The sequence below is a fragment of the Takifugu rubripes genome, chromosome 16 (assembly GCF_901000725.2).
Source record: "Takifugu rubripes chromosome 16, fTakRub1.2, whole genome shotgun sequence".
NCBI lineage: Eukaryota > Metazoa > Chordata > Actinopteri > Tetraodontiformes > Tetraodontidae > Takifugu > Takifugu rubripes.
In genome coordinates, this window is record NC_042300.1 from 11,280,614 (window position 1) to 11,306,051 (window position 25,438).

Sequence of the window (25,438 nt, forward strand, 5' to 3'; positions counted from 1 at the left end):
ACAAAGGGAGTGGCCAGGCAATCGGATTGGATAACAGGATGCGAGTTGAGCTGTTTTGGGGCGTAAGAGCAACCTTGTGTCCCGCATAACTTTATGCGTGTTTGCGCGTTTTCGTTGCGGTGAATGCGTTCTGGATAAAACGGAGGTTGGAGCTGAGTCAGCGTGCGGCTCCGCGTTGCGGAGCTGAAATCTGCGGAAATACCGGAGCAGACCACCGCACGGCGGAGCTCTCACGCAGGCGCCCTCTCATGTGCCGTTTAGCCAGTTGATGCGGGGAGAAAGTTTTGGATATGTTTTTCTAGAGTTTCTCCTCTAAAGTGCAACGACTTCGAGCCTCCCCGGATTTTGGATTATGTTTATGCGGGATCGTCAATCCGCCTGATCGCCATATTTGTGCGCGGCGAAACTCGGGGGAAAGTTGTCAGAGTTATGACATTTGAGGCGTTCATGAAGCTGCATGGAGTCGACTTTGATCGAAAGCAAAGTGGCTCCGTGGGGCTGACTGTGGAGCGGATTGTGCACCATTTGTAAGGTAAACACACCGAATCCGCGGCGTTGCCCAACACGTTTTCTTGCTTCCTTGTTGCTTTCTTTTTACTCAACGTCAGTGGATCCAGCTCGGCGTTTGCAGCCTGCTGATTTAAGGTCCTTCGTTTCCTGTATTTCTTGTTGTGCCAAATGGCAGCTGCACGACAGGCGCCTTGTTGCTTCTGACAATCAAACTTGATCTGCACGGTCCTGAGCAAAGAAAGTGTAAAAAAAAAAACCAAAACAGGCCTGTTGCATCCGTTATATTCCCGAGGCCTTCTGTCTCACTGAATTTTATTGACTGACCATGCTCGAGTAGGCCCCAGTTTCCTCTTTACAGGGCACGACCGAGCTAAAACAGTTTGCCTTGAGAGAACATTAAAAAGTGTCTAAACCCTAATTTTCTTTCACAAGGTCTGGCACCATAAGGAGGATGAGAAGAAATGGACGACCAGCTTCAGCTTTGATCCTGGGAGGAACTTCGTGTGCTCTCCACTCTGCACCACCCCAGAGGAGTTGTATATCCCATAAAAATAGTTAGCAATTTGGAGAAGGATCCCTTAGGCGCAGCCAGTGAGAGCACACTACACAGGCAGTAGCTGGACATTTTCTTTACACGGAGAAATCCAAGTTAGGACTGTTTCTAATTACAATGAGTCTTCCCCCTCAAGTTAACACCGACAAGAGCGGCAAGCATCGGGGTGCTGCCATGAAGGAGCCCGTGCAGCATTCTGGGGAGGTTTATTATGGTATGGGACCTCCAGCTATGGAGGTAACCCACCCTGATTCTGCAAGCAGCTCTGGAGTTTACAACCCTGAAAAAGGGCCCCAAAGTCTACCACACTATCAGCAGCCGGCTCCTGTGAAGTGGATGCACCAGGAGCCCATGCAGGCCCCTGGTTGGTCTCAGGAAACTCCCCAGTCTGCATGGGGACAAAACTTTAGCCCCTACATGAGCGGCGTGAACAGCAGAGGTCAGATGCCTTTCCACAAAGGAGTCCACGAGGGGGGAACCCTATCGGTAGGGGGAGACAATCAACTGCCGGCGAACGTCGAGGCTTACAGAGACGCCAGCCAGCCTCAGGCTCAGGGGAGGGGACTTGAGTGGGAACAGCACGCCATGGCTGCGATGCACCAGGCTCAGCTGCAGGCGTATCAGCATTCTCACAAAGGTGTGGACCTCCAGGGTCAGCCCCACGTGCCCAGTCACACCCTGCAGGGGTCCATACCGCAGCCCTTCCAGGCCATGTTCAGGCCCAGCAAACAGTTTTCATCCGGCTATTACTCTTTATTCCCAGGAAATAAGGGAGTCCGGAACATGTCGTACGGCGAGCAGCCTAAATCCCAGCAGCAACTGCTCCACCAGATGCAGCAGCAACAAATCCACCAGCAGCAGCAGCAGCAGCAGCAGCAGCAGCTCCATCAGCAGCATCAAATTCAGCTGCAGCAACAAATCCAACAGCAGCAAATGCAGCAGCAGTACCACCACCAGCAGCAGCAGCAGCAGCAGCAGCAGCAGCTGCAGGAGCGACAGCAGCACTTTCAGCAAATGCAGCAGTTGCAGAAACAAAATGTGCCACAGCAGGACACAACGCAGCTTCAGGTGCAACCAAAGCTGCAACAGAGCCAGAACTATGCGAACTACCAGCCTCCCGATCCTGGTCCCCCTGTTACCATGCCCGTAAAGGCGGATGTACAGTCCCTGGAGACTCGGCAGGAAGCAGACGGTCAGATGTGCGACGCATCATCGGTTTCCAACCCGTGTTCTGAGAAGTTCCTTGCTCATCCCACGGAGCCTTCAGATGTTCCCCTGGCTGCGCCTCGGCGCTCCCGTCGCCTTTCCAGGGAGGGACAGTCCCCGCTCGGTCCCCCTCCAATGAACATCTGGCCTCAAGAATCCAAAGAGACGTCCCAGAACGGCGCGGAGAGCCAAGCAGCAACGGGAGGGGTCATTCAGATCACCAGTAGGCGGAGGAGGGCCTCAAAGGAGATCAATTTGGAGACGCTGGCCCAGCAGGCGTCGAAAATGGAGCCTGCTAAACTGACCAAGGTATAAAAATGCAAAACAATCACACACTTATTCCTCCCCGAAGTTGATTTTTAACCCGTTTTTAAATCTTAAATATGCAGCTGATGCTCATTTTATGGCACAGGTGGCAAACTGGTAGAGAAAGAACCCTGTTTCGGTGCAGAACCCCTCCAAAGATTTGGTGCAACCTGACACGTGGATCTTGTATTAGATCCACTTATCTGATCACTTATCTGATCACCTATCAAAGGCAGTGCCCTCCACTGCAACTGTGGCTCATCAAACGTGCGAAAACAAGTTAAGCGCTATCCTTTTTTTTAATTTCTGAGGCAGGGGTGTCAGCACGCTGACACCCGGAGGAGTATCGGGCCCGCTGTCGGGTTTTGGCGCCTTGTGAATGTGCAGGTAGGAGCGACTGCATGTCTGCACACCTCCACATTCCTCAGGCAGCAGGTCCAGGGAGGGGCCCCCGCTGTCAACCTGCACAGCTGCCCTCCTGCACACTGCAGCACAGGCCAAACAGGTTTAATCGCCACCTGAAAACCCAAACCAGGCACTATTTCTGTGAGAGCGGCGTCCGTCCTCCTATGTTTCTGAGCTGTAAACCGTAAATTCGATTGCTGGGATTTTATCAGCGAGCGCGCTTGCCTGTGGAAATATGCAGATAAAATGGCTGTTTATTTCCTGGCTGACATGTGCGATCCTCGGTTGGCATTTTATAAAAACATATTTCTGAACCCTAGTGAGTTGAAATAACAACTGTTCTGCTGATTTGCTTCGGGATTATGAATAATCCTCCAGTGATTTAATCCTCATTATAGGCTCTTTCTTTCAGGCTGCCTAACTTTTTTTTTATTTTTTGTAGAGCACTACACCATTTCCCTCTTTTCCCTCCTACTTCCTCTCTTTTAGTCACTTTCCCTCCTCATCTTCCTGTCTGTGTGCGCTTGTGCTTCAACAGGAAGATGCTGTTACAGGCAGACAAGCAATGATGTTGCCTCTGATCATGCCCGTGTCCGTGCCGGTGCACCGGATACAACCGGACAATCATGGCAACTGGGGTCCCGGGCGACTTGGCCCGGGAGAGCAGCCCGCCGGACCGTCGGATCGCAAACCCTCCGTGATCGTGGCCCGTCGGCGATCACTCCGAAACTCCATAACGGAGAGTTTCGGACATGTGAGTGTTGAACAGATATGATGATGATGAAGCTTTACTGCGAGGCCACGCCCCCTCGGAGGCGGGGCTACATTTCTATTGTTCTGTAGTGATGGTCCATACGATGAAGTAAACCTGTTTGAATTCATTATTTTAATGTTTTCAATATTATATAATATTGCTTGAAGTAAAATGTTACCTAATGTGCATTTACCCTCATTTATAATAATTACGCTGACTTCAGCTCTGTTGCCGTGTCAACTGTTTTTAGCATCCAAATGTATTTTGTGTCCTTTGAGATTTTTTAACCTTTTTTAATGTAAAATAAGACACTTGAGGGTGTAACTTTCAACTATTCCCATAAGTTTTATTGCTACCTATACTTGCATACCATTTTGATGTAATCCTTAAACTTAAACTGACTTCTACCCAGGATGAGGAAACCAATCCAGGGCTGGACGAGGACGGAAAATCCAAATTCAAGCGCCGGCCTCGGCCCGAGCCTCTCATTATCCCCCCGCACAAACCATCCACGTTCATCCCTCCATCCCTCTACTCCACCATCTCCTCCTACCAGAGCAACCTGCGCTCTCCGGTACGCCTGCCCGAACACCCCGCCGCCCTGCCCCCGTACACGCCTCCACCCATTCTGTCTCCCATGCGTGAGGGCTCAGGACTTTACTGCTCCACCTTTCTGGCCAACATTGCTAGCAACCAAAGCCTGCCGCCACCGCCGCTGCCGCTCCCACCGCCGACTCCCAAATCGGCGACGCGCAGTCTTTTGCGCTCCGGTAAGTCTGAGCTTTCTAAAGTACCGTTGCAACCGATTTGTTTACAGTAAAGTTGGTGGGGTGGTACTCTGAGTAAATCTTCAACTTCAACTTGAACTTTCTGGCCCCTTTCAGACAAAGATAAACATGGATTTTGTCCGATATGAAGTAAACGTTGCATATTTTCTTAATTTAGAATTAGGAAAGATTTTGAAACTTCAGGGAGTTGCACTAACAGCATCATATTTCAGCCTTAGAAATGTAGACCCTGGGGTATAAGTCATCCTCAGATGGATGAAGGTTGCTCACAGTCAACTCCAGCAGCAGTAAGGGACCGTCTCTAAACACCCAAAAGAGTGTAAAATACAAACAGAAAAAAAAACTAATCATGACTGACAATTTTTATTCAGAGAAATTCCAATAATTATGTTTAATTATGCAGAATTTGTCTTTGCTCCTGTTGATTTTACTGCACTTTGTAGATGATCCCTAAATTCTGGTCTGGTCATTCCAGGTGAAGCTTCCCGTCGGTGATGTCTGGTAATATTGCTAATATCTTTTTTTTATTTATTCTTTTTCTGCTATTGTTAGCGAGTTCCGAAGTAACGCCTCCTGTGCTGCCCCTGATCACCGATGCCACGCCCGTCAGCCTTGAGCCGTAAGTGCGAGCGCCAGAACAGGCCGTTCCGGTTTCCAGCTGTGCTGTCAATGCCACCCCAACCCTGTTGTTGTCCATGCAGGCGCATCAACATCGGCGAGAGGTATCAGGCGGAAATCCCCACCTTGCAAGAACAACACAACTCCCAGTTCGACCAGCACAAGGCTGACCTGGTCTGGCAGCCCGCGGACGAGTCCCACCTGAAGCCTGGCGAACAGCAGAGCCGTCAGTACCACGGTTGGTCCTCCCGCCGAGCCCTCTGTAGCGATTATGCTTGGGCGGCGCTGAAACTGTGGCTTTCCTCTCTTCATTAGTGGAGGAGCTGATGAGCATGGCCTGCTCCAGCGTGCTCAGAGGGGGAGGAACCAACCAGGAGCTGGTTTTACACTGTTTACACGAATGTGGTGGTGATATCCTGGTGAGTTCGGTGATTCAGAATGACTTGCTCAATGTTCAGGAACAGGAAAAATCAGTTAGTCCAGCCGTTAAGTGCATTAATCCTTCAAATAGTTAATGACTGGCGTGTAATCCCCTTTAAGGAAACGCTGGAGCGTTTGATGCTCCGGGATCCACTCTTCCCCAGAGGCCACCGTCTGGCTGGTTATCACTACTCAGGTGAAGATCGACGCAAAAGAGCTGCCTCTTCATTCTTCCACCGTCAAGTTTTCTGATTTCACTTCCTCTATTCTCTCCTTTTCTGGTGTGAGCGAGGCGCCAACCTACCCTGTGTTTAATTTCCTCCCAGGCTGCGACTGCTGGACTGCAGAGGAGAAGCGATACTTCAACAAGGGGATCTCTGCCTACAGGAAGGACTTTTTTATGGTGCAGAAACTGGTGCGCACATTCATTTTTCTAACCCGCTAGTTAGCTAAACGGCTAAAAGCTGTATTGCTCGTAGCGCTTTGACGCAGAAGAACTGCTGCTGCCAGAACTATCGGCCATTAGTTTGGGCGTCTCGGTGCTGAAATACAGATTTTTCCAGCTGTTGCCGCCTTCAGGGGCTTGTGATTCAGATGTAATGGAAAACTTTTGCAAACAGGACACGTCTGCTCTTCATCAACGTGCAATAAAAACAATCGTGCATCGAGGAGTAAGTGGGTTTATGGGAATTGTCCTCATTTTTTAGAGCCAGCATCGAGAACTTGTCGTTGCCTAAATGTTGTAAAGATTAGCCAATAATCCAACAATAAGTTGTCAATCCAAAAAAAATGTTTTCATCTTTAAGGTGCAGTCAAAGACTGTGGCTCAGTGCGTGGAGTTTTACTACACGTATAAGAGGCAGGTGAAGATCGGACGTAACGGGATTTTAACCTTCGGGCCTCCGGAGTCGCCAGCAGAGAAGCAACTGGACGCCGTGGTGGACGAAAAGGTAGAGTGAGTGGCCGCATCGTGCCTTGAAGAGAGAGAAAGAGATGGAGGAAATGGAGCTTTTAAAAATACCCGCTTCAATTCTTTATCTGCTCTTAAACTCAGTCTGTAAAATACTTTTGAAGTTCTGCTTTTCTGACCCTTTTCTTGTAATGGCAGGAGAACAAAATGTGTTTCATGTGTTTTTATCTGCTACTTCCTGTTCTACTTAGCAGTAAACATCGTTACCTAAATACAGAGGATTTGATAACCAACGTAGCCAACCGGGTGGTAACCGTTTACCAAAATAAAAGCATGCTTACGCCAGACTGAGGGCTTCCTGTGGACCGTTTACATCCAAGACGTCGTGTGTGTGTGATGGATCGTTTGAATGCAGCTCACTGCTTTGGTTGATTTTTGAAAGTGTTCCGACGGAGATTTCCTGATCATTGCAGAATTCACAGCTGTCAAAGTTGCCGGAGGCAGACGACCATAAAGACGGCGCCTCCGACCGGGGCCTGGACAGCAGCCATCAGGCGAGGGTGGCGCAGTCCCTACAGGCTCATGATTATGTACGTATGTCGCACTCCTTCCCTGATTGGAGTCAAAATGAATCGTCCAACAAAGACTGCTTCAATTCCTGCACTCCAGGCGGGGACGATGGTGATGATCAAAGAGCCGACCGTCGCCATTAAGGAGACTCCTCCCCTGACAGCAGCCCCGAGGCCTCGACCAGCACCTGCAGCCAAGAAGAGCAAAGAGCCAACGAAGCCCCCTCAGGACACCGATGCAGTGTTTCCATGCAAGAAATGCAGCAGGTACAGCCAAATATACACATGAAAATATATTTTTCCTCAAATTCAGGTACAAAGACTGCAGTTCAAAGGTCACTGCAAAGAGAAGAGGTGGTGTTTCCCTCAGTTGCTGCTGCCACCAGGTCAGAGGGAAGTGTGTCGCGTCCTCTGTTGCGTTGTCACGGGACGGTGTCGAGGGCGTGTCTGTTTGCTCAGATGACTATTGCTGACGCAGATCTGAATTAGACCGGATTCATTTCCACACGGGAGCTCTGTCGTGTTGGAGGAAACCGGTTCTATTAAATGTTGCGGACTCACCAATGACATCAGACACGTGTCGTGCATGTGACAACCAGACACTGCAATGGTGTCCATGGGGAGGACTCTGCCCAGCATTCATGGAGCAGTGGTGGAGACTGGCGTTTATGCGGCTATTACATCCTGCCAGCAGGGGGCGCCCAGCATTATTGGGTGTCAGATCACCCATCTCGGCTCTTGCTTCAGCACCGAACCAGCACGGGGGGGGGAGCGAGGAAGCCGCTCCGGACCGCCGCGCTGTCCTTTCTGACAACATGAGTGTGTAAGGTTGCGACTGCTCTGCTCCTCAGGGTGTTTTACAAAGTGAAGAGCCGGAGCGCCCACATGAAGAGTCACGCCGAGCAGGAGAAGAAGGCGGCGGCGTTGCGGCAGAAAGAGGAGGAGGAGCAGGCGGCGGCTGTGGCCCGAGCCAGGAAGGCGGCGGCGGCGGCGGCGTCGGCAGCAGAATTTCAGCGGGAGAATGGGAGCGGCGTGACACCGCAAGCGGACGTCAGCGGCCAGGAAGACTCGTCGGAGGTGGAGGATGACGATGATGAAGACTGGCACTGAGGGGGGGGGGGGAGTCAATGGACTGAGCGTGGTGTCTGAGGGGTGAAAAGACTCTTCCTGATGAGCGTGGTGCACCTGCAAAGGTGCACTCCATTTCCAAACCTTTGTATTTTTAAAAAAAAAAAAAAATGTTCAAAGTTTTTTCCTTGTAAATGCACTTAAACACTTCTGCTTGCCGGTTTTGCCTTTTATATCAGTTATTTAATTGAACATATGTCAAAATATTATAGATTTTCAAAGCGTGGACTTAATTGCTATGTTATTTTTTAAGATTTAGCAAAGAGAACATCCGTCAAGATCAAAGTATAGCAGTCCTTTTAAAGAAATATAAAGGAAGGACATGTATTTAAATTCTTGAGAAAATATTTTGCAGGTTTTCATGCGACTTGTGACATTGTTATACACTTATTTTTACAGCTAAGGGACCTTTGATGTACAAAAAAGTATTGACATGTATTTATGACACTGTATTTTGCAATGAATTTGGTAATATAATAACTAATATCTGCTGCAATATGACTAATGAGGTGAAAATTATTAAAAATCTGTTCCTCCACATGTTTTGGCTGCAGTACATCTGTATTCCGGTGGGTGGCAGCACCGGCTGAGTATATGAGTACATGTCTCTGATTGATTAGGTTCCTTTTAATTTTAAATCAAAAATTTTCTGTTAGATCAGGAAATTGCGAACACAAACATTTAATTTAAGGATTTTAAATCGAAGGTTAAATTCATAGGGCCAGTTTCTTATCCAATTCTCTTCAGGTGCAGAAATGAGCCTTATCTTAATTTGGACATGGAACTTTGCTCACCCACAGTTAAAGGGAGCGTCGTCTGGACGCCTGCGAGACGCCTCCTGTCAGCAGGAGGAACATTCTGTATCGACAACCTGGCGGCTCTCGTTTAATTTGGCCCGTTTCTGCAGAAATTAGCTGCAGACGCTGGGTGATGGCCTGCCCGTGGAGCCAAGGGGACGCAGATAAAAACGGTCTGGCTCCGCTGCTTGGTGCGCGCACAGAACATAAAGACTAATGACATAATGGAAATTGTGTCATTATTGCTCTGTCGCTTTATCATCGTTAAGACTTTGTTATAGAAACAAAATCCGAACCCTGCAGCTCCTCCTGAGCTGAGTAGCAGCACCGACACAATATTCATAAACCGGGTTTCACTTCTTTGACTTGCGTTCATTTGCGTTCTAAAAGATGTTTGCAAAGTAGACCAAGACCAAATTTGCTGGTTTTCATGTGAAAATTTCAGGGCTGATTTTTTTCCCTCGTATTAAAACTCATTTTGTTTTCTTTGGGGCTCAAACTCGGAACCCTCAGGCCAACGCCCCAGACTGAGCTACCACCTAGGGCTGTCAGGCAACTCCTTTTCCTTAAATCCTTCACAAAAAGTGGAATTCTGTCACTGAAAATGTGCCTTACCTCCTGCATTTGTCACAATTTATCCTGATCCCACTTCACAGACATAAAAAATCTCTGCTTCAAAAGACCTTCATGTTTTTTTGTGATAAAGTGAAATTGGAACTTGGAAAATACCTTTAATTCAGCTATATTCTATGTAAGCTACTTTAACTTAACCATATATTTACTGGCAGCAACAAAAAGTCTCCGTAGAGGACAAATCGTAATTATACTAAAGTGCCATCAAGCGATTTTAAAATCCGCAGTGGTTTATTAATCAAACGAAGCTGTAATCACATCTGGACATGTGTGACACTGATTACAGGAGTCTGGAACTGACTCTGGCTGCCGAGGGTCCGTTTATGTGATGAAGCAGCCGGGGAACAGAAGTCGTCTCTGAACGGAGGGCGCGCTGCTAATACGGACCATTAGCAAGCTAGCTAACAATGGGTTGGAGAGGGAAGCCAACGCCCGCCAGACTGGTGCGTGGCGATGGAGAGACGAGGGCGAAGCCTTGGATCAATGTCACGACTGTCTGGAAGAGAAATGAGGAGATCGATGGTTCCTCGTTAGCATGGCCGAGGCCGCGTCTGACGTAAAGCAAAATCGCCCCTCCAGATTATTGATGGCCGGCCGCCCGGCTATAAAACTTTGATCATGCTCAGGGTGTGACCCCCCAGGCTGCAGGTCAGTGTCACTCCTACATTAAATACACTCATAAACTCTGGTGTGTGACACATGGGCAGGCCTCAATCACGCACAAATGATTTTGTCTCTCTGAAGTGCCATTTGTCCGGTGTAAGAAGGACTTTTCCATCCATCCCAAAGTGCCATGATCGAATTCCTCGTCACCGGCTGTGATTAAAACAGACTGAGGTGGAGACACGGGCGCCTTCCGCCTCCGTCTTTACCACAGAGAGGGTTCACCCAAGGCGGCGGTCTGACCGTCCTTGTTGTGACCGCTAACATAAAGGCCTACTCAGTTTCGACGTGCGTCCCTGAGGGACGCCGTCCGCTGGCTCGCCCTCTTGACCCGACACCTCTCCATTCAACCGGCGTCCTCGTCCGTCGTCCTCGTCCCCGTTAGTCGGACCAACGCGGTCGCCTCACAGCATTTTTACTGGAGTCAGCAGCGTTCGCCCTCTCAGGGTGATGAGCAATAGGCCCTATTAGTCTCCAGAGCGCCTCCCTGCATCAAGGTGAGATGTGTGTCATCTTAGAGGAGCACCTGCCAGATTAAACGCTTTAAAATGCTCCCTGTTCCGCTGACAGAAACAATACACAAACCAATAAAGGATCCCCGTCCGAGGTCCCAGAGGGACGTCGGCGTTCCGGCAGCTTCGAGAAATATGTAGATCCCAGCAAAATATCAGGAAAGAAAATCAACGAGCCATCAGGTCTCTGCTGGAAACACAAGGTTATCGGCGTATTATGACGGCGAGCAGCGCCGGTGCTTAATGGTCCATTATGAGAGTCAAACATTTCTTGTGCTGGTGGGAGTAGCTTTAATGCTAAGCTATTAGCCATGCTATACACATGACTTTTACCAGATGTGGAGCTACGTCCGAGGCCGTAGATGGTGACCACATACCTTTTCCCTTCCTGGTTTCCTTCTCATTCTGCCCGCACACGCGTGTCTTTGCTGGGGGGGGGGGGGCACCTGTGAGAAGCTCCGGATCAGAGCGAGAAATTTTAATCGCTGCGGTGGGAATAAAAATGTCAACTCTCGGGTTCTTTTTTTTCCCCCTTCAATCTTGGCTTGTGTCCCATTCCACTTCTTCATGATCCATCACCGTGTTCCTCGGGCCTCCGGAATTCCTCATCCATCATAAAATCATCGACATGCAGCCGTGCCCCTGTCAGAGGGGAGCAGATGTAACGGCCACGCAGCTCTGATTTATCTGTCCGATTCCGCGTTGACCCCCTCGCCTCCGCCCGTCCTCCACCTCCGCGCTGATTGAGCGGCCTCTGGTGTGATGAAGAGTCACCCGAGGACAGATCCCGATGCGTTAAAATCAGGAATTCCTCGCTAATGCCGCGCTGTGATCGATGCAGGCGTGCAGCCAGAACTCCATTAGTGGACAGAGCTGCACAAGGGACCCGAGATGTTCCCCAGTGGGGCTTCCTCAACCGGCCCTTGAACATCCAGGTCAACGTTAGCATGGATGAGACGTACGTATGAGCTGTTTTCCATTTGTTTTTCCTTCGAACCGTGAACTTCTGCACCATCACGTGCTGCTCTGTGCCTCCAGGCCTTTGCTGAGGCGGGTCATCGGCATCGAACACCAACCTCTCGTCTCCCCTTTTGGCTGCAGCTCGATTCCAGACGGCGATGAGCCCCGATTAATTAAAGCGCGCGGCGTTTCCACCCGTGCAGCGGGAACATCGACGCCACATTGATCCAGTTATTTGTTTTCCGGTCCGGTATTGGCCGCGTTTGCAGCAGCATGACTCAATAAGAAGGTGCTTGAGTGGATGTTTGTCTGCATATTTTTTTTGCCAACCTCAGCCCGCATCCTGGCTAGCATCAGGGAGGGCGGGGACATTAGAGACCAACTTTTACCCCAGGAGATAATTTATTATTTGCTGCTTTGATTTTTTTGGTTGCAGCATTCGTGCTGCGTCCTCTAATCTCTAAAAGCTGCATTTTTCTGTGGAAACTGTTCCGACAACAGTGATTTAACGCTCGTTTCTCGACTCGGTGACACGTTTGCCTATTTGAAATGACAAAAAGGCCACACACACCCAACCTTTCTTTTCCTTTCCGCTCGATCGATAGCGACAGCTCCTCTGGTGCCGGGGAACCGTCTAAATCAGACTTAATGACCACACAAAGAGCAAACGGATCCGCTCAGTCACACATTTTTCCTCGGCGAGTGTTAATAGAGGAGAAAATCGCTCGGATCAGCGACCTCCTGTTGACACACTGATGCAGACGCACACTGGCCTGGCTGTGCAGCTCACCAGAATGAACGCAACAACATGGCGCCAGACATAAGAGCGCCAATCATTCTGTAGCCGAGCGCCGAGAACTCACATGATAGAGTGCACGGAGCAATAGAGGCCTTAAAATATCTGCTGGTGTGCTGGCAGCAGCCGGGCTGGATCAGCTGAGGTCCACATCTGGGAGGCTGCCAACACGAGGCAGGCGGCTGATTGCTTTCAGATCAACTGATCAACCGCTCGGGAAAACGTCACTGGGACTTGGCACGATCCCCCCCCCCCCGCTGCCGTCATGTGTGCCAGGGCGTCGCCACCGCATTGATAAGAAAATTCACAAATCAATTATCTCCAAGGTCCTCGGACCAATCACCAAGTTAGGGTGGGGGGGGGGGGATGGGCAATTATGGGCTGAGCGGTGCCCTCGGAGCGTTGTTAAGTGCTCTGGACCTCACAGCAGCATGAAATCCATTTCCATTTTAATGCTGAATCGACACCCAACAAATGGGTGGACAAAGTCACCTCAAACAATGATAGATAGATAGATAGATAGATAGATAGATAGATAGATAGATAGATAGATAGATAGATAGATAGATAGATAGATAGATAGATAGATAGATAGCATTAGCATTAGCATTAGCTGCATGGTTAGCAGAGCTGCAGATCACCATTGATTTTAATTAATTAAACAGGCTTATTGACACTAGAAATGCTGACACAATCACAGTGGCGACGCGTCCCGGTGGCCAAGAGGAGCGATCCTGCGACGGTCGTTAAAGGCTGAAGCGCAGAGCAGAAGCTTCACGGCTGAAAGGTTTTCCAGAGGCGTCAAAGGACGTAAAGGAAAGGACAAATAATCCAAATCCTTGTGGTGGGTTTTTCTCCCACCAGGATGAGGATATACTAATGATCTACTTCTTCCTCTCTGTTTTGGGGGGACCAAATGTTGTGTCTTTCCATTCCCGTCCTCTCCTCCTCCACCTCTGTTCTCCTGATTCACTGGCAGGACTCAGAGTTCTCCTGCTCTCTTTAACAGCCTCCATTAAACCCTCCCACTGGTCATTGCAACCCTCTGATGGTTACCGAGGTGCCACTTCATCATCCCTCCTAAGAGGTGCAGACGTGTTCTCTACATACTTCATACCCGGCCGGCTTGGCTCAGGTTCCCTTTCATTCCGATAACACATTAGCGTAACTGAATTCAACTTTGATGTCGGTGAGCCTGTAATTAACACATGAGGAGATTTAGTGGAGAGATGTGACCTCACGTAACCTGTGCAAACACGGATGGACCGAATCCATCGGCAAAGCCGAGCTCTCAGAGGAATCATGCTGCACGAGAACAATCGGGTCGGGGCACGTGGAGGCTCAGAACCCCTCCCCTGAGGATCCCCGGTAGCACGGGGACAGTGGATTATGTGTCTCTGCCCTACAGAAACCAGGAAGGTTTCTTTAAACAGGAAGGGACCTTTGAGCAGAACAAGGCTGGTTTGGGGTCCTCCTGCTGACGTGTAGCGATCTGTTCATTTGCATATGAGCCTGTCCAGAACCGAGGACACATGTCCAGAACCGCAGCGCTGCGGGAGCGGCCGTCTCGCCCTGGTGACATCATTTGCATCCAGAGCGAGCAGCGAGTGAAGCCACGTCCAACCAGATGAATCAAGCAGCATTATTACACTTTTATTACAAATGTGATGTGATTCAGAGTAAGCACGATACAGCCTTTTGTTGACCGACCCAGCAGAACCATAAATGTCTTTGTAACGACGGCTTTCCTTTAGGTGGGAACACCTTTGGCCCGTGTTTTCTCGGCACATTCATCACTGCGAGTGCCCTTTTCCTTCTGAATGAGCTGGCGCATGGACCCCGAGGCGCTTACCTCGAACTAACTCACCGTTCTCACTCCATCTGTGTCCATAGTGTGTGTAAAATGAACACATCTGCCATAGGTTCCGGCCTCATTCATTATTTAACAGCGGCGCCCGGCCACTGCAGAAGAATCCCCTCCAGACCAGGATGCTGGCTGAGAAACTGCTCCGGGAACCAACTTCTGGCTTCAAATCAACGTCAAAACGCCGACAAAGAGAGAAAACAGCTTAAATAGGTTTTATTGATTTGCTTTTATTCCTCAGTCATGAGTGTGACCACAGTGCTTCTGACAGGAATCCAATTCTCCTGACCCCCCTGCATCCGCTCGCCGCTGAGGAAGACTGTTTCAGGCGTCTCCCTTCAACCCTGGAGAAGTTTTATTGAAGCACAAGGTTAAAGTGGAACTCAGAAATAGGCCTTTTTTTTAACAAAAGGGACATTTGTGCTCCACGACCTTTACAGGTAATTGCCCCCCCCCCCTTTACGTTAATATCCTGTGACAAATGCCACTCATGTCGTGTAAAAGGAGCTTGATGTGGTTCATTTAATTAAACAGGAGTCTAATTATTGTCACAGAACACTGACTGAAACATGATGCTAAAGCTAATTAGCTTCCATTGCTGCCCTTTCTAGTTCATTTTATAAAGCAAGTGTAAACCTAAACATAAGCCTAAACCTGTTTTAGTTTAAACCTAAACACATTCATAAGACCTGTGGTTATTTACTTCACAGCAGGCATCTTCTGCATCCTGTCAGAAAATCAATAATAAGCTATTTTATTCTTGACGTTATATCAATCCACTACCCAGAGTTACAACACTGGGAGTAACGGTGAGGAGCAGAGGATGTCGATCACTCTTCAGCAGAAGAACCAGCTCATCGCTCACAACAAACCCGATCGCAGAGTCAAAAACGTTCGGATTAATTGGACTCAAACCTCCGCCAGTTCTCGCTTCGGTCTATTTTATTTGCAAAAGATCAGATTTAATACCAACACAATAAAGCAGAACAGAACATCATCCAGGACCAAGAGAACAACACAGGAAAATCCAATATTGGCTTTGATCGCGGTGGGGTTTGACCTGAAATCTGCAAGAGCTCAACGTTTGTCTCCACTTGGTTTAATGGTTGTAATAAAAGTCAGCTGACAATGTGGGAAAAATGTGAATGAAGCAGTTTGGCGAGGTGTTACCATGCACACCGGATGCCCAAATGTGTAGTTAAGACCATCAAACTCATTTTCCTGTTTAATTAACTGCAATTACGTTGGGATGCTAACGCTCATCTGTGTCTGCTAACCCCCCCGTGGTGCAAAGACCGGTAACATCTGCAGCCCTGCAGCTCATCCAAGCAGAGACGATCACAAAGGACAGGAAATCGATCATTTCTGGGCCAGTAAAAACCAAACAGTTCGGGGAGGGTTGCGAGGACGGTTCACGGGGTTTCACGTGGAGTCGTTTGGAAAGTGATGAATTAGTGGTTAAAAAAAAGCAAAGATCTGACTCCCGAGTGCAGACACGAGGCACGTTTCCTCTGAGTCGCAGAGCTTTATTTCCACATGAGCGACCTCCAGAGACATGCTAACGCCACAGTCAAGACCTAAACATTACAGCAGAGAAGCAGCATTCCCACCCCCAGAGACATAAATCTGCACCGGCGATGCACAGCAGCCTGCTTCCAGAGGCCGTCCCTGTCATCGGTGCAGACCAGACCAACCCCCCCACCCCCCACCCCCCACCAACATCAAACCGTGCTGTTTGGCATTATTTGAGTCTCGCAGCTGCCAAGATCTCAGGAACTTTCAGCGAGCAGACGAATCAATACCGGGCATTACTTTGAAAAACAATAACATTACGGCCTCCGACATGCATCAACGCGGTTTCCTCAAGCAGAAAATAGGCTTTTAGAACCTCTGAGCGAGGTTTAAATAAATCCCTCCAGATTTTCCGTCTTTAGCATCGCTACAAAACAGGTCCGCGGCCTGATAAATCTCTGTCGTAGTGCAGGAGGAAAAAGGACGGTGACACATCAAATGGCTTTTAATTCATTTTGGTATTTTGTTTTCACAGGTGTCGTTGTCATACACCTCAACGTCCTGGAGGCTGAAGGCATCTGTGTCGTCCCCCGGGCTGCTCACACTGCTCCTGAAGGTTAGAGCTCCTATAAAAGGATACACGCTCTCCGTCAGCAGGTCCCTGATGCTGTAATAAGGGAGTTCGGGGTCTTTTCTCTCTGGCCTTGCGACACACGTCCCCTCCATGGCTTTGTTTCTTTGATAGTACTTTGAGAACTTATTGAAGATGATGGTGATGGGCAGAGCCACCACCAACAGGCCACAGATGATACACAAGGTGGACACGAGCTTCCCGGCCAGCGTTTTGGGGCAGGTGTCACCGTATCCGACCGTGGTCATGGTGATGGTGGCCCACCACCAGCCTGATGGGATGGTCCCCAGATCTGAGTATCCGTCTTCCTTTTCCGCAAAGTAGATGAGGGCCGAGAAAATGGAGATGCCGACTGAGAGGAAGAGGAGGAGCAGGCCGACCTCGTGGTAGCTGTGGCGGACGGTGGCGCCGAGCGCGCGCAGCCCGATGGAGTGACGCGCCAGTTTGAGGATTCTGAAAACACGCATGAGGCGCAGGACTTGCACCACCTTCCCCACGTTTTCCAAGTCCTCGCTCTCCTCTATGGTCTCCTCGTCAGCCGTTTCCAGGGCTAAAGTAGCGTAAAAGGGCAAAATGGAGGCGACGTCGATGATGTTCAAAGGGTTCCCGAAGAACTTCCTGCGGGAGGGGGCTACAATCATCCTGATGATGAACTCGGCAGAAAAGCAGGCGATGCAGATCTCTTCCAGGATGGCGAGGACCGGGTCCTCAATGGGTCTCTCGTTGTCGTCCACGCGCTGGAACTCTGGCATGCTGTGGACACACATGGCAATAATGGAGGTCAACACCAAGCTGAGGGACGCCACGGCGATGATCTTAGAACCTCTGGAGTGACCCGGGTCCTCGAGCCTGAGCCACACGTAGCTCCTCATTTCTCCGCACCAGGCGCCCTCAAACATGGCCAGGTCTTTATCGAGAGCAGAGAGATCCTCGAAGGAGGAGTCGACGCTGGGCGGATGCTGGTCGTCGCTCCTGACGTCCCAGTCCATGTCCTGGATGTACTCCTTCCTCTCGTGGTACCAGCCGTTACAGCAGGGGCTCAGGTGGAGCTCCTGGATGCCCCAGTACTCGATCTCCTGGCTGAAGGAAAAGACGCACACCTCCTCCATCATGTGGATGCGGCTCGTACGGTAGAAGTTGAGAACGCAGAGGAAAACTCGCGGATTCCTGTCGAAGTAGTATTCCCTCTCGGCCGGGCTGTAATCATCGCACAGCTCCAGGATGGCTGCCTCGCTCTGGCAGCGCAGCAGGCGGGCCAGGCGTGTGTGGGGGAAGCGCAGCAGCGTGTCCCGGTCCACGTTGTGCCGCATGCCCCCGACATTGAGGTGGACCTGGTCCTGGTCGCTGCCCCGCTGGTGGAGGATTTGTCCGTACCCCATGGTCCTGCTGAGAAACGCATTACAAGGATATTATAAGGTCTTCCTTTCATAGATGAGCGTGGATACGTTGGTGCTGGGAGCTGTCTTCTAGAGCAGACATGTTTAATTGCACTGCTTGTAGAACACATTAGGGGGGAAATCAATAGTGCTACCACAGACAGGAAATGGCTCGATGTAGAACCAGAGAAGCGCGCGGTGCTGTCACTTCTCTGAGGGCTCAAGTGCAGAATTATCATGAAAATCAAATGAAACAATGTCCGGGACAAGTTGAAAGTGAACCCCGAAATGATCTTGCGCGCCGCGTTTCAGAACACGCGCACAAACCCAGTTGGAGATTTAGTCTCTCACACTTGAATTCGCCAAAATTCGGCGTAAAATGTTAAGCTATCACGTACCTGTGCTCGGAGCCTTCCTTTCCATCAAAAGAACTTTTAGTCGGCTGGTTTACTTATCCAAATTCTGGTTGATTTATTTTTTTCAAAAAGAAAAAGGCGCACGCAGCAGGTCGATGCGGGGAGAAGTGCGGAGAGAAGTGCGGTGCTGCAGCGACCGGGACGGGAAGGCGGGACAGCGGCAATTTGCTCCCTTTTAGAGGGGGCAGGGAGGGGCGGAGAGGAGAGGAGAGGAGAGGAGAGGAGAGGAGAGGAGAGGAGAGGAGAGGAGGGGAGAGGAGAGGAGAGGAGAGGAGAGGTAGAGGAGGAGAGGAGAGGAGGGGAGAGGAGAGGAGAGGAGAGGTAGGGAAAGAGAGGAGAGGAGGGGAGGAGAGGTAGAGGAGGGGAGGAGAGGAGAGGAGAGGAGGGGAGAGGAGAGGAGAGGAGAGGAGAGGAGAGGAGAGGAGAGGAGAGGAGAGGAGAGGAGGAGAGGAGAGGTAGAGGAGGTAGAGGAGGAGAGGAGAGGAGAGGAGAGGAGAGGAGAGGAGAGGAGAGGAGAGGAGGAGAGGAGAGGTAGAGGAGGAGAGGAGAGGAGAGGAGAGGAGAGGAGGGGAGAGGAGAGGAGAGGAGAGGAGAGGAGAGGAGAGGAGAGGAGAGGAGGGGAGAGGAGAGAGGAGAGGAGAGGAGAGGAGAGGTAGAGGAGAGGAGGAGAGGAGAGGAGAGGAGGGGAGAGGAGAGGTAGGGAAGAGAGGAGAGGAGGGGAGGAGAGAAGGGGAGAGGAGAGGAGCGGTAGAGATAGAGTAGAGGAGAGGAGAGGAGAGGAGAGGAGAGGTAGAGGAGGAGAGGAGAGGAGAGGAGAGGAGGGGAGAGGAGAGGAGAGGTAGGGAAAGAGAGGAGAGGAGGGGAGGAGAGGAGAGGAGAGGAGCGGTAGAGATAGAGGAGAGGAGAGGAGGAGAGGAGAGGTAGAGGAGGAGAGGAGAGGAGAGGAGAGGTAGAGGAGGAGAGGAGAGGAGGGGAGAGGAGAGGTAGGGAAAGAGAGGAGGGGAGGAGAGGTAGAGGAGGGGAGGAGAGGAGAGGAGAGGAGAGGAGAGGAGAGGAGAGGAGAGGAGAGGAGAGGAGAGGAGGGGAGAGGAGAGGTAGGGAAAGAGAGGAGAGGAGGGGAGGAGAGAAGGGGAGAGGAGAGGAGCGGTAGAGATAGAGGAGAGGAGAGGAGAGGAGAGGAGAGGAGAGGAGAGGAGAGGAGAGGAGAGGAGAGGAGAGGAGAGGTAGAGGAGGGGAGAGGAGAGGAGAGGTAGGGAAAGAGAGGAGAGGAGGGGAGGAGAGGAGGGGAGAGGAGAGGAGCGGTAGAGATAGAGGAGAGGTAGAGGAGCAGTAGAGGAGAGGTCGAGAAGAGGAGAGGAGAGGGGAGGAGAAGAGAGGAGAGGAGAGGAGAGGAAAGGAGAGGTAGAGGAGGGGAGGAGAGGAGAGGAGAGGTAGAGGAGGAGAGGAGAGGAGAGGGGAGGAGGAGAGGTAGAGGAGGAGAGGAGAGGAGAGGAGAGGAGAGGTAGGGAAAGAGAGGAGAGGAGGGGAGGAGAGGAGAGGTAGAGGAGGAGAGGAGAGGAGAGGAGAGGTAGAGGAGCGGTAGAGGAGGGGAGGGGAGGAGTGCAAATGTACACCACTGTATATGACCAATTTAAAGATTTTTTATCTAATCAGATTCACAATACTTCCATGCATTAGCAGTCCCTTTTTATTACATCAGTGGCCTTTTTTGCAGGGACTTAAGGCAGCGGACGGAATGTCCGTTCGGCTAAAGTATGCGTAATCATCACAACGACATTTCAGTCCTCTGAGGAGGCCTGCAGGCTGCCTGCCAAACCAGCCACTTACAGTATTTGGCTGCACGGGAAAATGCGTATTCTCCTGTTCCTACAATAAAGGAGGAGTATTTCACCTCTGCTACGTGTGCACACATTCAGCAGATTGTGAGTTGGCCTGCACATTCTTTCTTAAAAATATGAAACATGAAAGCACCTAATCTCTTACTGTCTCGTCACTTCATTAATCTGCTGCCCTCAGGCCTCCACATGTTCCGACCTTTTCCTTCTACTAATACTTTATGTCTGAATGTGCAAACTTTACACATTCAGACAGCTTTACACTGCAAAGCTTTTGCGTGGCAGACGTTGGTTGTGACAATCAGCTTGAAAGAGCCAAACATGGAGCTTCAGTGCTGATTGGGGCCCCTCATCAGGCTCTAAGAGGATCCACCTGTGTGGGGCTGTATTTGTTGAGGAACACCCTCCCTCATCCTGCACAAAGGGTTGTCCAACCCTGCCAGAGACTCCAATAAAGCTTTGAGATCATCACTCCAAGGCTGCCTGCCTGCCTTGTGCCACCTTTCCTGCCATGGGTCATTTATTTGGATCTGGGTTTGTGGTTTTATTCTTTGTTTTTTGATCTGCTCCTTCCAGCTTTGAGAACATGCTCCTCTTTTTCAGGTGGCTTGTTTTCCTGATTGCGTTTGTAAAGTTAGAGGCTCAAAATACGCCACCTGCAAGTAAGTGTCTTTCTCTCATTGTGACCGTCTTTCCCAGCCCCGTCCGGCTGGTGAACGTAATCCCGTATCCTGCTGTTTATACCTCCAGGCGTCGACTCGAGATGTTTGGGGAATGTCCTGTCTGTGGATGTGAGCCTGCTCGGAGGGCGATATCTGGAAGTAGAGGCTGTCCTCAGTAGGCTAAAAGCTCTTTGCATTTCTGCTTAATTTGTCTGATTTCTCTTCAAATGGACTCATTTCCTCCCCAGATGACTCCACGGTTGTTATTACACCAAAAATAGCTTCTCAGTGCGGCTTGAGGATGACGACATCACCGCTAGGCAACACTGTGATTTTCGCCTCTCTTCAAAACTGTTTTGCGCAGAATTCGGTACTGAAGCCTTGTACGATCCACCAATCCCTGCTTTTGGTTTTGTTTTTTTAACTAAAACTTTTGAACGGCTTCTTCCTCCTGGTGTTTGCAGGGAGACGTTGACTTCACCACCATTTTAAATCTCCGACTGATCGGCAGCCACAAGGGTGACGAAGTTTACCAGGTGGCGAAAACCTGCCGCTATGCTGCTTGGGCCTCCAGGGAAATTATATGCAACAGCGACTACATGGAGGCAAGTGAAGACGGCGTTCTTTTCAGGGGTCATGGGGTGTTCTGTAGGATAAGTGGTTATATTCCCCCATCAAGGCTGAAGCATTTTGATGTCACTGTGTGGATTGATGGTCACTTAGAGCTGCGGCCTCATTTCAGGTATCTGTGAGAAGACCCGCTTCAAACGATTATGCCCTTCCCCAGCAATCCGTCCCAGGGTCACAGATGGGTCGAGCTACACAGGTCTGACATCATCCTCTTTTATATGTGGGTTGTTTTTTTTTAAATGTTCTGTTCCATTGCTGCAGAAACCCGGTGGAGAGGCAGGTCTGAGAGTCAAATATCTGGTGCTGTTCACTCCTGAAGAGAAGATTATGGAAGTGACTGAAGCCCAGAACTTGCACATGATCACAACCACACCTACCAGGCTGTTCCTGAGAACTTCAACAACCTCCTCGGAGACCTTCACTCAGGATGTAAGCCATGGTTCTCCTCTAGGTCTGCACTTGTGTTGAACGTGGTCACGCTGCCTATTTGACTCGAGCCCTCCGCAGGTCTCGGGCGTGACCATGGCTGTGCTGAAAACCTCCATAATATTTGCAAACCGATGGATTGACGCAACGGCTGCTTGCCCAACACCAGAGGGTGATTTATGATTGCAGGGTTTGGGTTGATGGAGCATCTAGGAGTAACTTTAGTCACCTACTCCATAATTCCAAGTATTTATGCTCCAAAAAGGCCTAAAATGTATAATTTCATCTGCTTCTGTGAGCAGGGTAGCGTCTTTTTCATGAGAAACTCCATCCGCTGGCTCCTGCCGTGGTACATCAACCCTCTGATCTCCGGCCAGGTTCAGCTCCTGGAGGTGCACGTGGGCATCAACGGCAGCAGGCTAGAGCCCGCTGAAGTGGCTGCCAGGCAATACTCCCTCACGGTCGGCGAGGTGTACGTCATCCTCGACATTCCTTTCGGGTCTGTCGGAGGCCACTTTAAGGTAAGTGATCCTTTCACATTAATGTTCAATACATATGCTTAGCTAATGCTAAGATGTCTTGCAGAGTTTTGTTCGGGATAACAAATACTACACATCTTATCAAATTGAGCCAATGTTGGAGCTGCTCTGGACCGAAGATGCCATGCACAAGGACACGAGATATAAAGTCTTCCTTCCTGTGACAACGCCACAGCAGTTACAGCCCATCTATCTTAACGACTGTGGGTAGACTCGCTGTTCCTGATTTAAAATGCAACACGTGCTGCGCTCATCTCGTTTTATGACTTGTCCTTACAGACACCGTTCCTGAGAAGCAATTCTTTGATTTAATGCTGGGATATTTTGGTCCTGATGTCTGTCTTATCAACATTTCCATCCCGACGGGGGTTTTGTCCGTGGAGGAGTGCAACGCCAGAGACTTCAACATCCTGGAGCACACCTTTCCGGACAGCAGCTCAAAGTTCTTCACGCTTCAAGTGCCTTTTGCAGACCCCAGCGTGCAGCAGAAAGCAAGTTTTTAATTTGCATTCTACCAACAAGTCGGATTGCTAAACTTTATCTCTTTTACATCCCCCCCCCCCAACAGGGAGATCTAGGGAAGACTGTCGTCAGTCTTCACTTGACCTTTGGCTTGTTGGTCATGCCAGAGCTCGTTCCCTTTTCCCATTCGGCTTATCTCCATGCTGAAGTGGCCGACGTCGGTATGCAACTCAGCCGATTGGCCGAGCCTTCTAAAGCCAACATTGGGCGACCGTTTGCAGTTTCGCCCTCCATCTCTGGTGGCTGCGACGAGGAGAACTTCTACATCCTTGTGAAATATGGAACCCGAGGCTTAAACTTTGCAACCACCGTGGGGAAACAAATGCTCACATCTAGTTTGGCTAGGGAATACTACCTGATGGAAAATGGAACACACTTGAGTTTTTCGGTGCCATTTTCTAGCTCGAATGTTGCATACGAGGTATGATCTTAATCTTTTAGTATCGCATGTTGCTGGTTTGTGATTGGTTTTAAGAGAACTTCACTCCAGGCTGTTCAAGCAACGTCTATAAGATCCAGACTTGATGTGACGCTGACGGATCCTCAAACCAAAAAGAGCCTGGAAGGATTCTCTCTATCATGCACGTTCATCAAAACACTGACTGGTTTGTAGGGGAAACCGTTGTCATGTTGTCCCTGTAAACAAAGGGTTAAATCCACGCTCTGCCTTTTCAGAGTGTTTTCCTAATGGTACCATGACGGCTCTGGCTGTGAAGCTGGAGTCGGTTCCCAGTCTAAACCCCAGTCAGCTTGTGCTTAATGACCCCAGCTGTGGTCCCGCCTACAGCGACGATCGCTACGCTTATTTCGTCTTCACTGCAAACTCCTGTGGGACCAACAGAAAGGTAACCCCAATCAGTCCAAATGCAGACATCTACCAAATACTGACTGACAAATTTATTTAATTCTATTTTGCCCCCCCCCCCTTCTCTAGTTTTTTGCCAACATGATGCTGTATGAAAATGAAATTTCTCTGCCAGGTGAACTTGAGATGGAAAAATCAGACGATGAGCCAGAGTATGAGTGAGTATTGAATGATTTCATGACCTGAGGTTTATCCCCTCAAAAATAGGTCTGCTCAGAAGTGGTGGTTTTTTTAATTTATCTATAAAAATACACACTGAATGATGTGGTTTGTCGTCTCAGGCTGAAAGTGTACTGCTACTATGACATCAATGACACCTATGCTGTGGCCTTCAACACCAGAGCTCGCAGGAGCGAACCGTATGCAGATGACGCACAAGGAGAGCTTCAAGTTGAAATTCGAGTGGCTTCTGGTACGACGTCCCACATCGAGTCTTATAGTCACTTTTTGACAAAGTTTAGTTGTGATCTAATGTGTGATGCTCGGACTGGGTCATTGTGCGGTCTCCTAGATGACGCCTATGCCGCATTTCACACCGAGGCGGATTATCCTGTCCTCAAGTTCCTGCAGGAGCCGGTGTATTTTGAGGTGGAACTGAAGGGAACCAAACTCGCGGCCGTATCGCTGGAACTGGACAGCTGTTGGGCAACGCTTGACGGCGACAGGTTCTCGCAGCCCAGGTGGAACCTCATCATTAAAGGGTACCTCTGGGTCTGCGACGCGTTCTGTCAAATTGTAGCTTGAGTTGAACTACTGAAGTATTTGTCCTTCAGGTGCGTGAACCCAGTGGACCCAAACAAAGTGATCTTCCATCCTGTCCCTGTTGACCAAAGGGTTCATTATCCTTCACATTTTAAGCGATTTGAGGTCCAGATGTTTGCCTTTGCTGATGAAGATAATTTGAGTCATCAGGTAAATTCCTCTTTTAATTTTTTTCCTTCAAGCACAAACTCAAACTTGTTTGTCGTCTTTCCCCAGGTTTTTGTTCACTGCGACGTATTTGTCTGTGATGCCAAAAATCCCCAAGATGGAGTTTGTAATAAGCTCTGTTATGAGAAGGAAACCGGAAAGGGTAGGTCCTGATCAAATAAATTGAAATTTTAAAGTTAATTTTCATTGTCTTCACAGGTCAAAAACGTGCTGCTTCAGATGATCGCACACTCCTACACGTGATATCAGGACCCATTCTTGTAATTTAATAAAATAAATGCAACTGGATTCTTGTCTTAATTGGTTGAGTTTGGCTAAAGTAACAGTAAAGGATCATTTGTGGCAGTTTGCTAAGTCATTGCCCCTTGCATGATGTCTGGCTGCATTACCCATAAACTAGTGTCTCCATCTTGGCCTCATGTCTGCATCCTGGTGACCAAAACCACCTGTCTGACTATTTGATAAGACAAACTACACATGTTGTCTTGAATGGTTGGAAAATTTAATTTGCATCATCTAAAAATAAAGGCAGCTCAAGGTGGACATTCTGAGACTGTAACTGTCTGGCAGCACTTTGTACAGATGGACCAACCATAGAATGGGAGTGAACACTTGTAATTGTTTCAGTGCAGATGAATTATTTTGGATCAATACTTTAAAGGTCAGCTGCTCTCTGTGAGATGATGTGGGCCTGCGTGCTAC

At 49.5% G+C, this 25,438-nt stretch overlaps 3 protein-coding genes across 6 annotated transcripts; 2 read left to right on the forward strand and 1 right to left on the reverse strand.

Moving 5' to 3' along the window:
- mideasa (mitotic deacetylase associated SANT domain protein a) lies at window positions 1-8,705 on the forward strand. Its single transcript, XM_011612223.2, has 13 exons — window positions 1-532; window positions 943-2,578; window positions 3,519-3,734; window positions 4,147-4,504; window positions 5,075-5,141; window positions 5,224-5,378; window positions 5,456-5,559; window positions 5,681-5,756; window positions 5,887-5,975; window positions 6,367-6,510; window positions 6,944-7,060; window positions 7,140-7,306; window positions 7,891-8,705. The coding sequence occupies exons 2-13, from the start codon at window positions 1,181-1,183 to the stop codon at window positions 8,147-8,149; spliced, it is 3,150 nt and encodes a 1,049-aa protein (XP_011610525.2). The 5' UTR covers window positions 1-532; window positions 943-1,180; the 3' UTR covers window positions 8,150-8,705.
- Window positions 8,706-16,111: 7,406 nt separating this feature from the next.
- LOC101065687 (potassium voltage-gated channel subfamily S member 3) lies at window positions 16,112-20,449 on the reverse strand. Of its 3 annotated transcripts, none has more exons than XM_029849865.1 (2): window positions 20,311-20,449; window positions 16,112-17,918 (listed from the first exon to the last, which is right to left on the reverse strand). In XM_029849865.1, exon 2 carries the CDS (start codon window positions 17,912-17,914, stop codon window positions 16,415-16,417), a length of 1,500 nt encoding a protein of 499 aa, XP_029705725.1. In that variant the 5' UTR covers window positions 17,915-17,918; window positions 20,311-20,449; the 3' UTR covers window positions 16,112-16,414. The 3 variants fall into 3 exon arrangements, with proteins under 3 accessions (XP_029705725.1, XP_029705724.1, XP_029705723.1); XM_029849864.1 differs by lacking the exon at window positions 20,311-20,449 and adding an exon at window positions 18,310-18,579; XM_029849863.1 differs by lacking the exon at window positions 20,311-20,449 and adding an exon at window positions 18,310-18,579 and having other exon boundaries at window positions 16,112-17,921.
- Window positions 20,450-20,547: 98 nt separating this feature from the next.
- LOC115253041 (uncharacterized) lies at window positions 20,548-25,024 on the forward strand. Of its 2 annotated transcripts, none has more exons than XM_029849861.1 (20): window positions 20,548-20,696; window positions 20,766-20,824; window positions 20,913-20,999; window positions 21,073-21,194; window positions 21,289-21,429; window positions 21,567-21,650; window positions 21,716-21,883; window positions 21,962-22,052; window positions 22,184-22,401; window positions 22,466-22,622; window positions 22,699-22,910; window positions 22,988-23,362; window positions 23,432-23,546; window positions 23,617-23,786; window positions 23,876-23,964; window positions 24,088-24,218; window positions 24,318-24,507; window positions 24,580-24,718; window positions 24,785-24,878; window positions 24,935-25,024. In XM_029849861.1, exons 1-20 carry the CDS (start codon window positions 20,674-20,676, stop codon window positions 25,003-25,005), a joined length of 2,736 nt encoding a protein of 911 aa, XP_029705721.1. In that variant the 5' UTR covers window positions 20,548-20,673; the 3' UTR covers window positions 25,006-25,024. The 2 variants fall into 2 exon arrangements, with proteins under 2 accessions (XP_029705721.1, XP_029705722.1); XM_029849862.1 differs by having other exon boundaries at window positions 21,731-21,883.
- Window positions 25,025-25,438: the final 414 nt, after the last annotated feature.

Excerpts from the sequence above, each read along its gene's own strand:
- mideasa (XM_011612223.2), top strand. The coding sequence starts at position 1,181 with ATGAGTCTTCCCCCTCAAGTTAACACCGACAAGAGCGGCAAGCATCGG. Across the intron at positions 4,505-5,074 it reads GCGCAGTCTTTTGCGCTCCG|CGAGTTCCGAAGTAACGCCT; the intron begins GTAAGTCTGAGC and ends TGCTATTGTTAG. Across the intron at positions 7,061-7,139 it reads CCCTACAGGCTCATGATTAT|GCGGGGACGATGGTGATGAT; the intron begins GTACGTATGTCG and ends CCTGCACTCCAG.
- LOC101065687 (XM_029849865.1), bottom strand. The coding sequence starts at position 17,914 with ATGGGGTACGGACAAATCCTCCACCAGCGGGGCAGCGACCAGGACCAG.
- LOC115253041 (XM_029849861.1), top strand. The coding sequence starts at position 20,674 with ATGGGTCATTTATTTGGATCTGG. Across the intron at positions 21,651-21,715 it reads AGATGGGTCGAGCTACACAG|AAACCCGGTGGAGAGGCAGG; the intron begins GTCTGACATCAT and ends CCATTGCTGCAG. Across the intron at positions 24,219-24,317 it reads TGAAATTCGAGTGGCTTCTG|ATGACGCCTATGCCGCATTT; the intron begins GTACGACGTCCC and ends GCGGTCTCCTAG.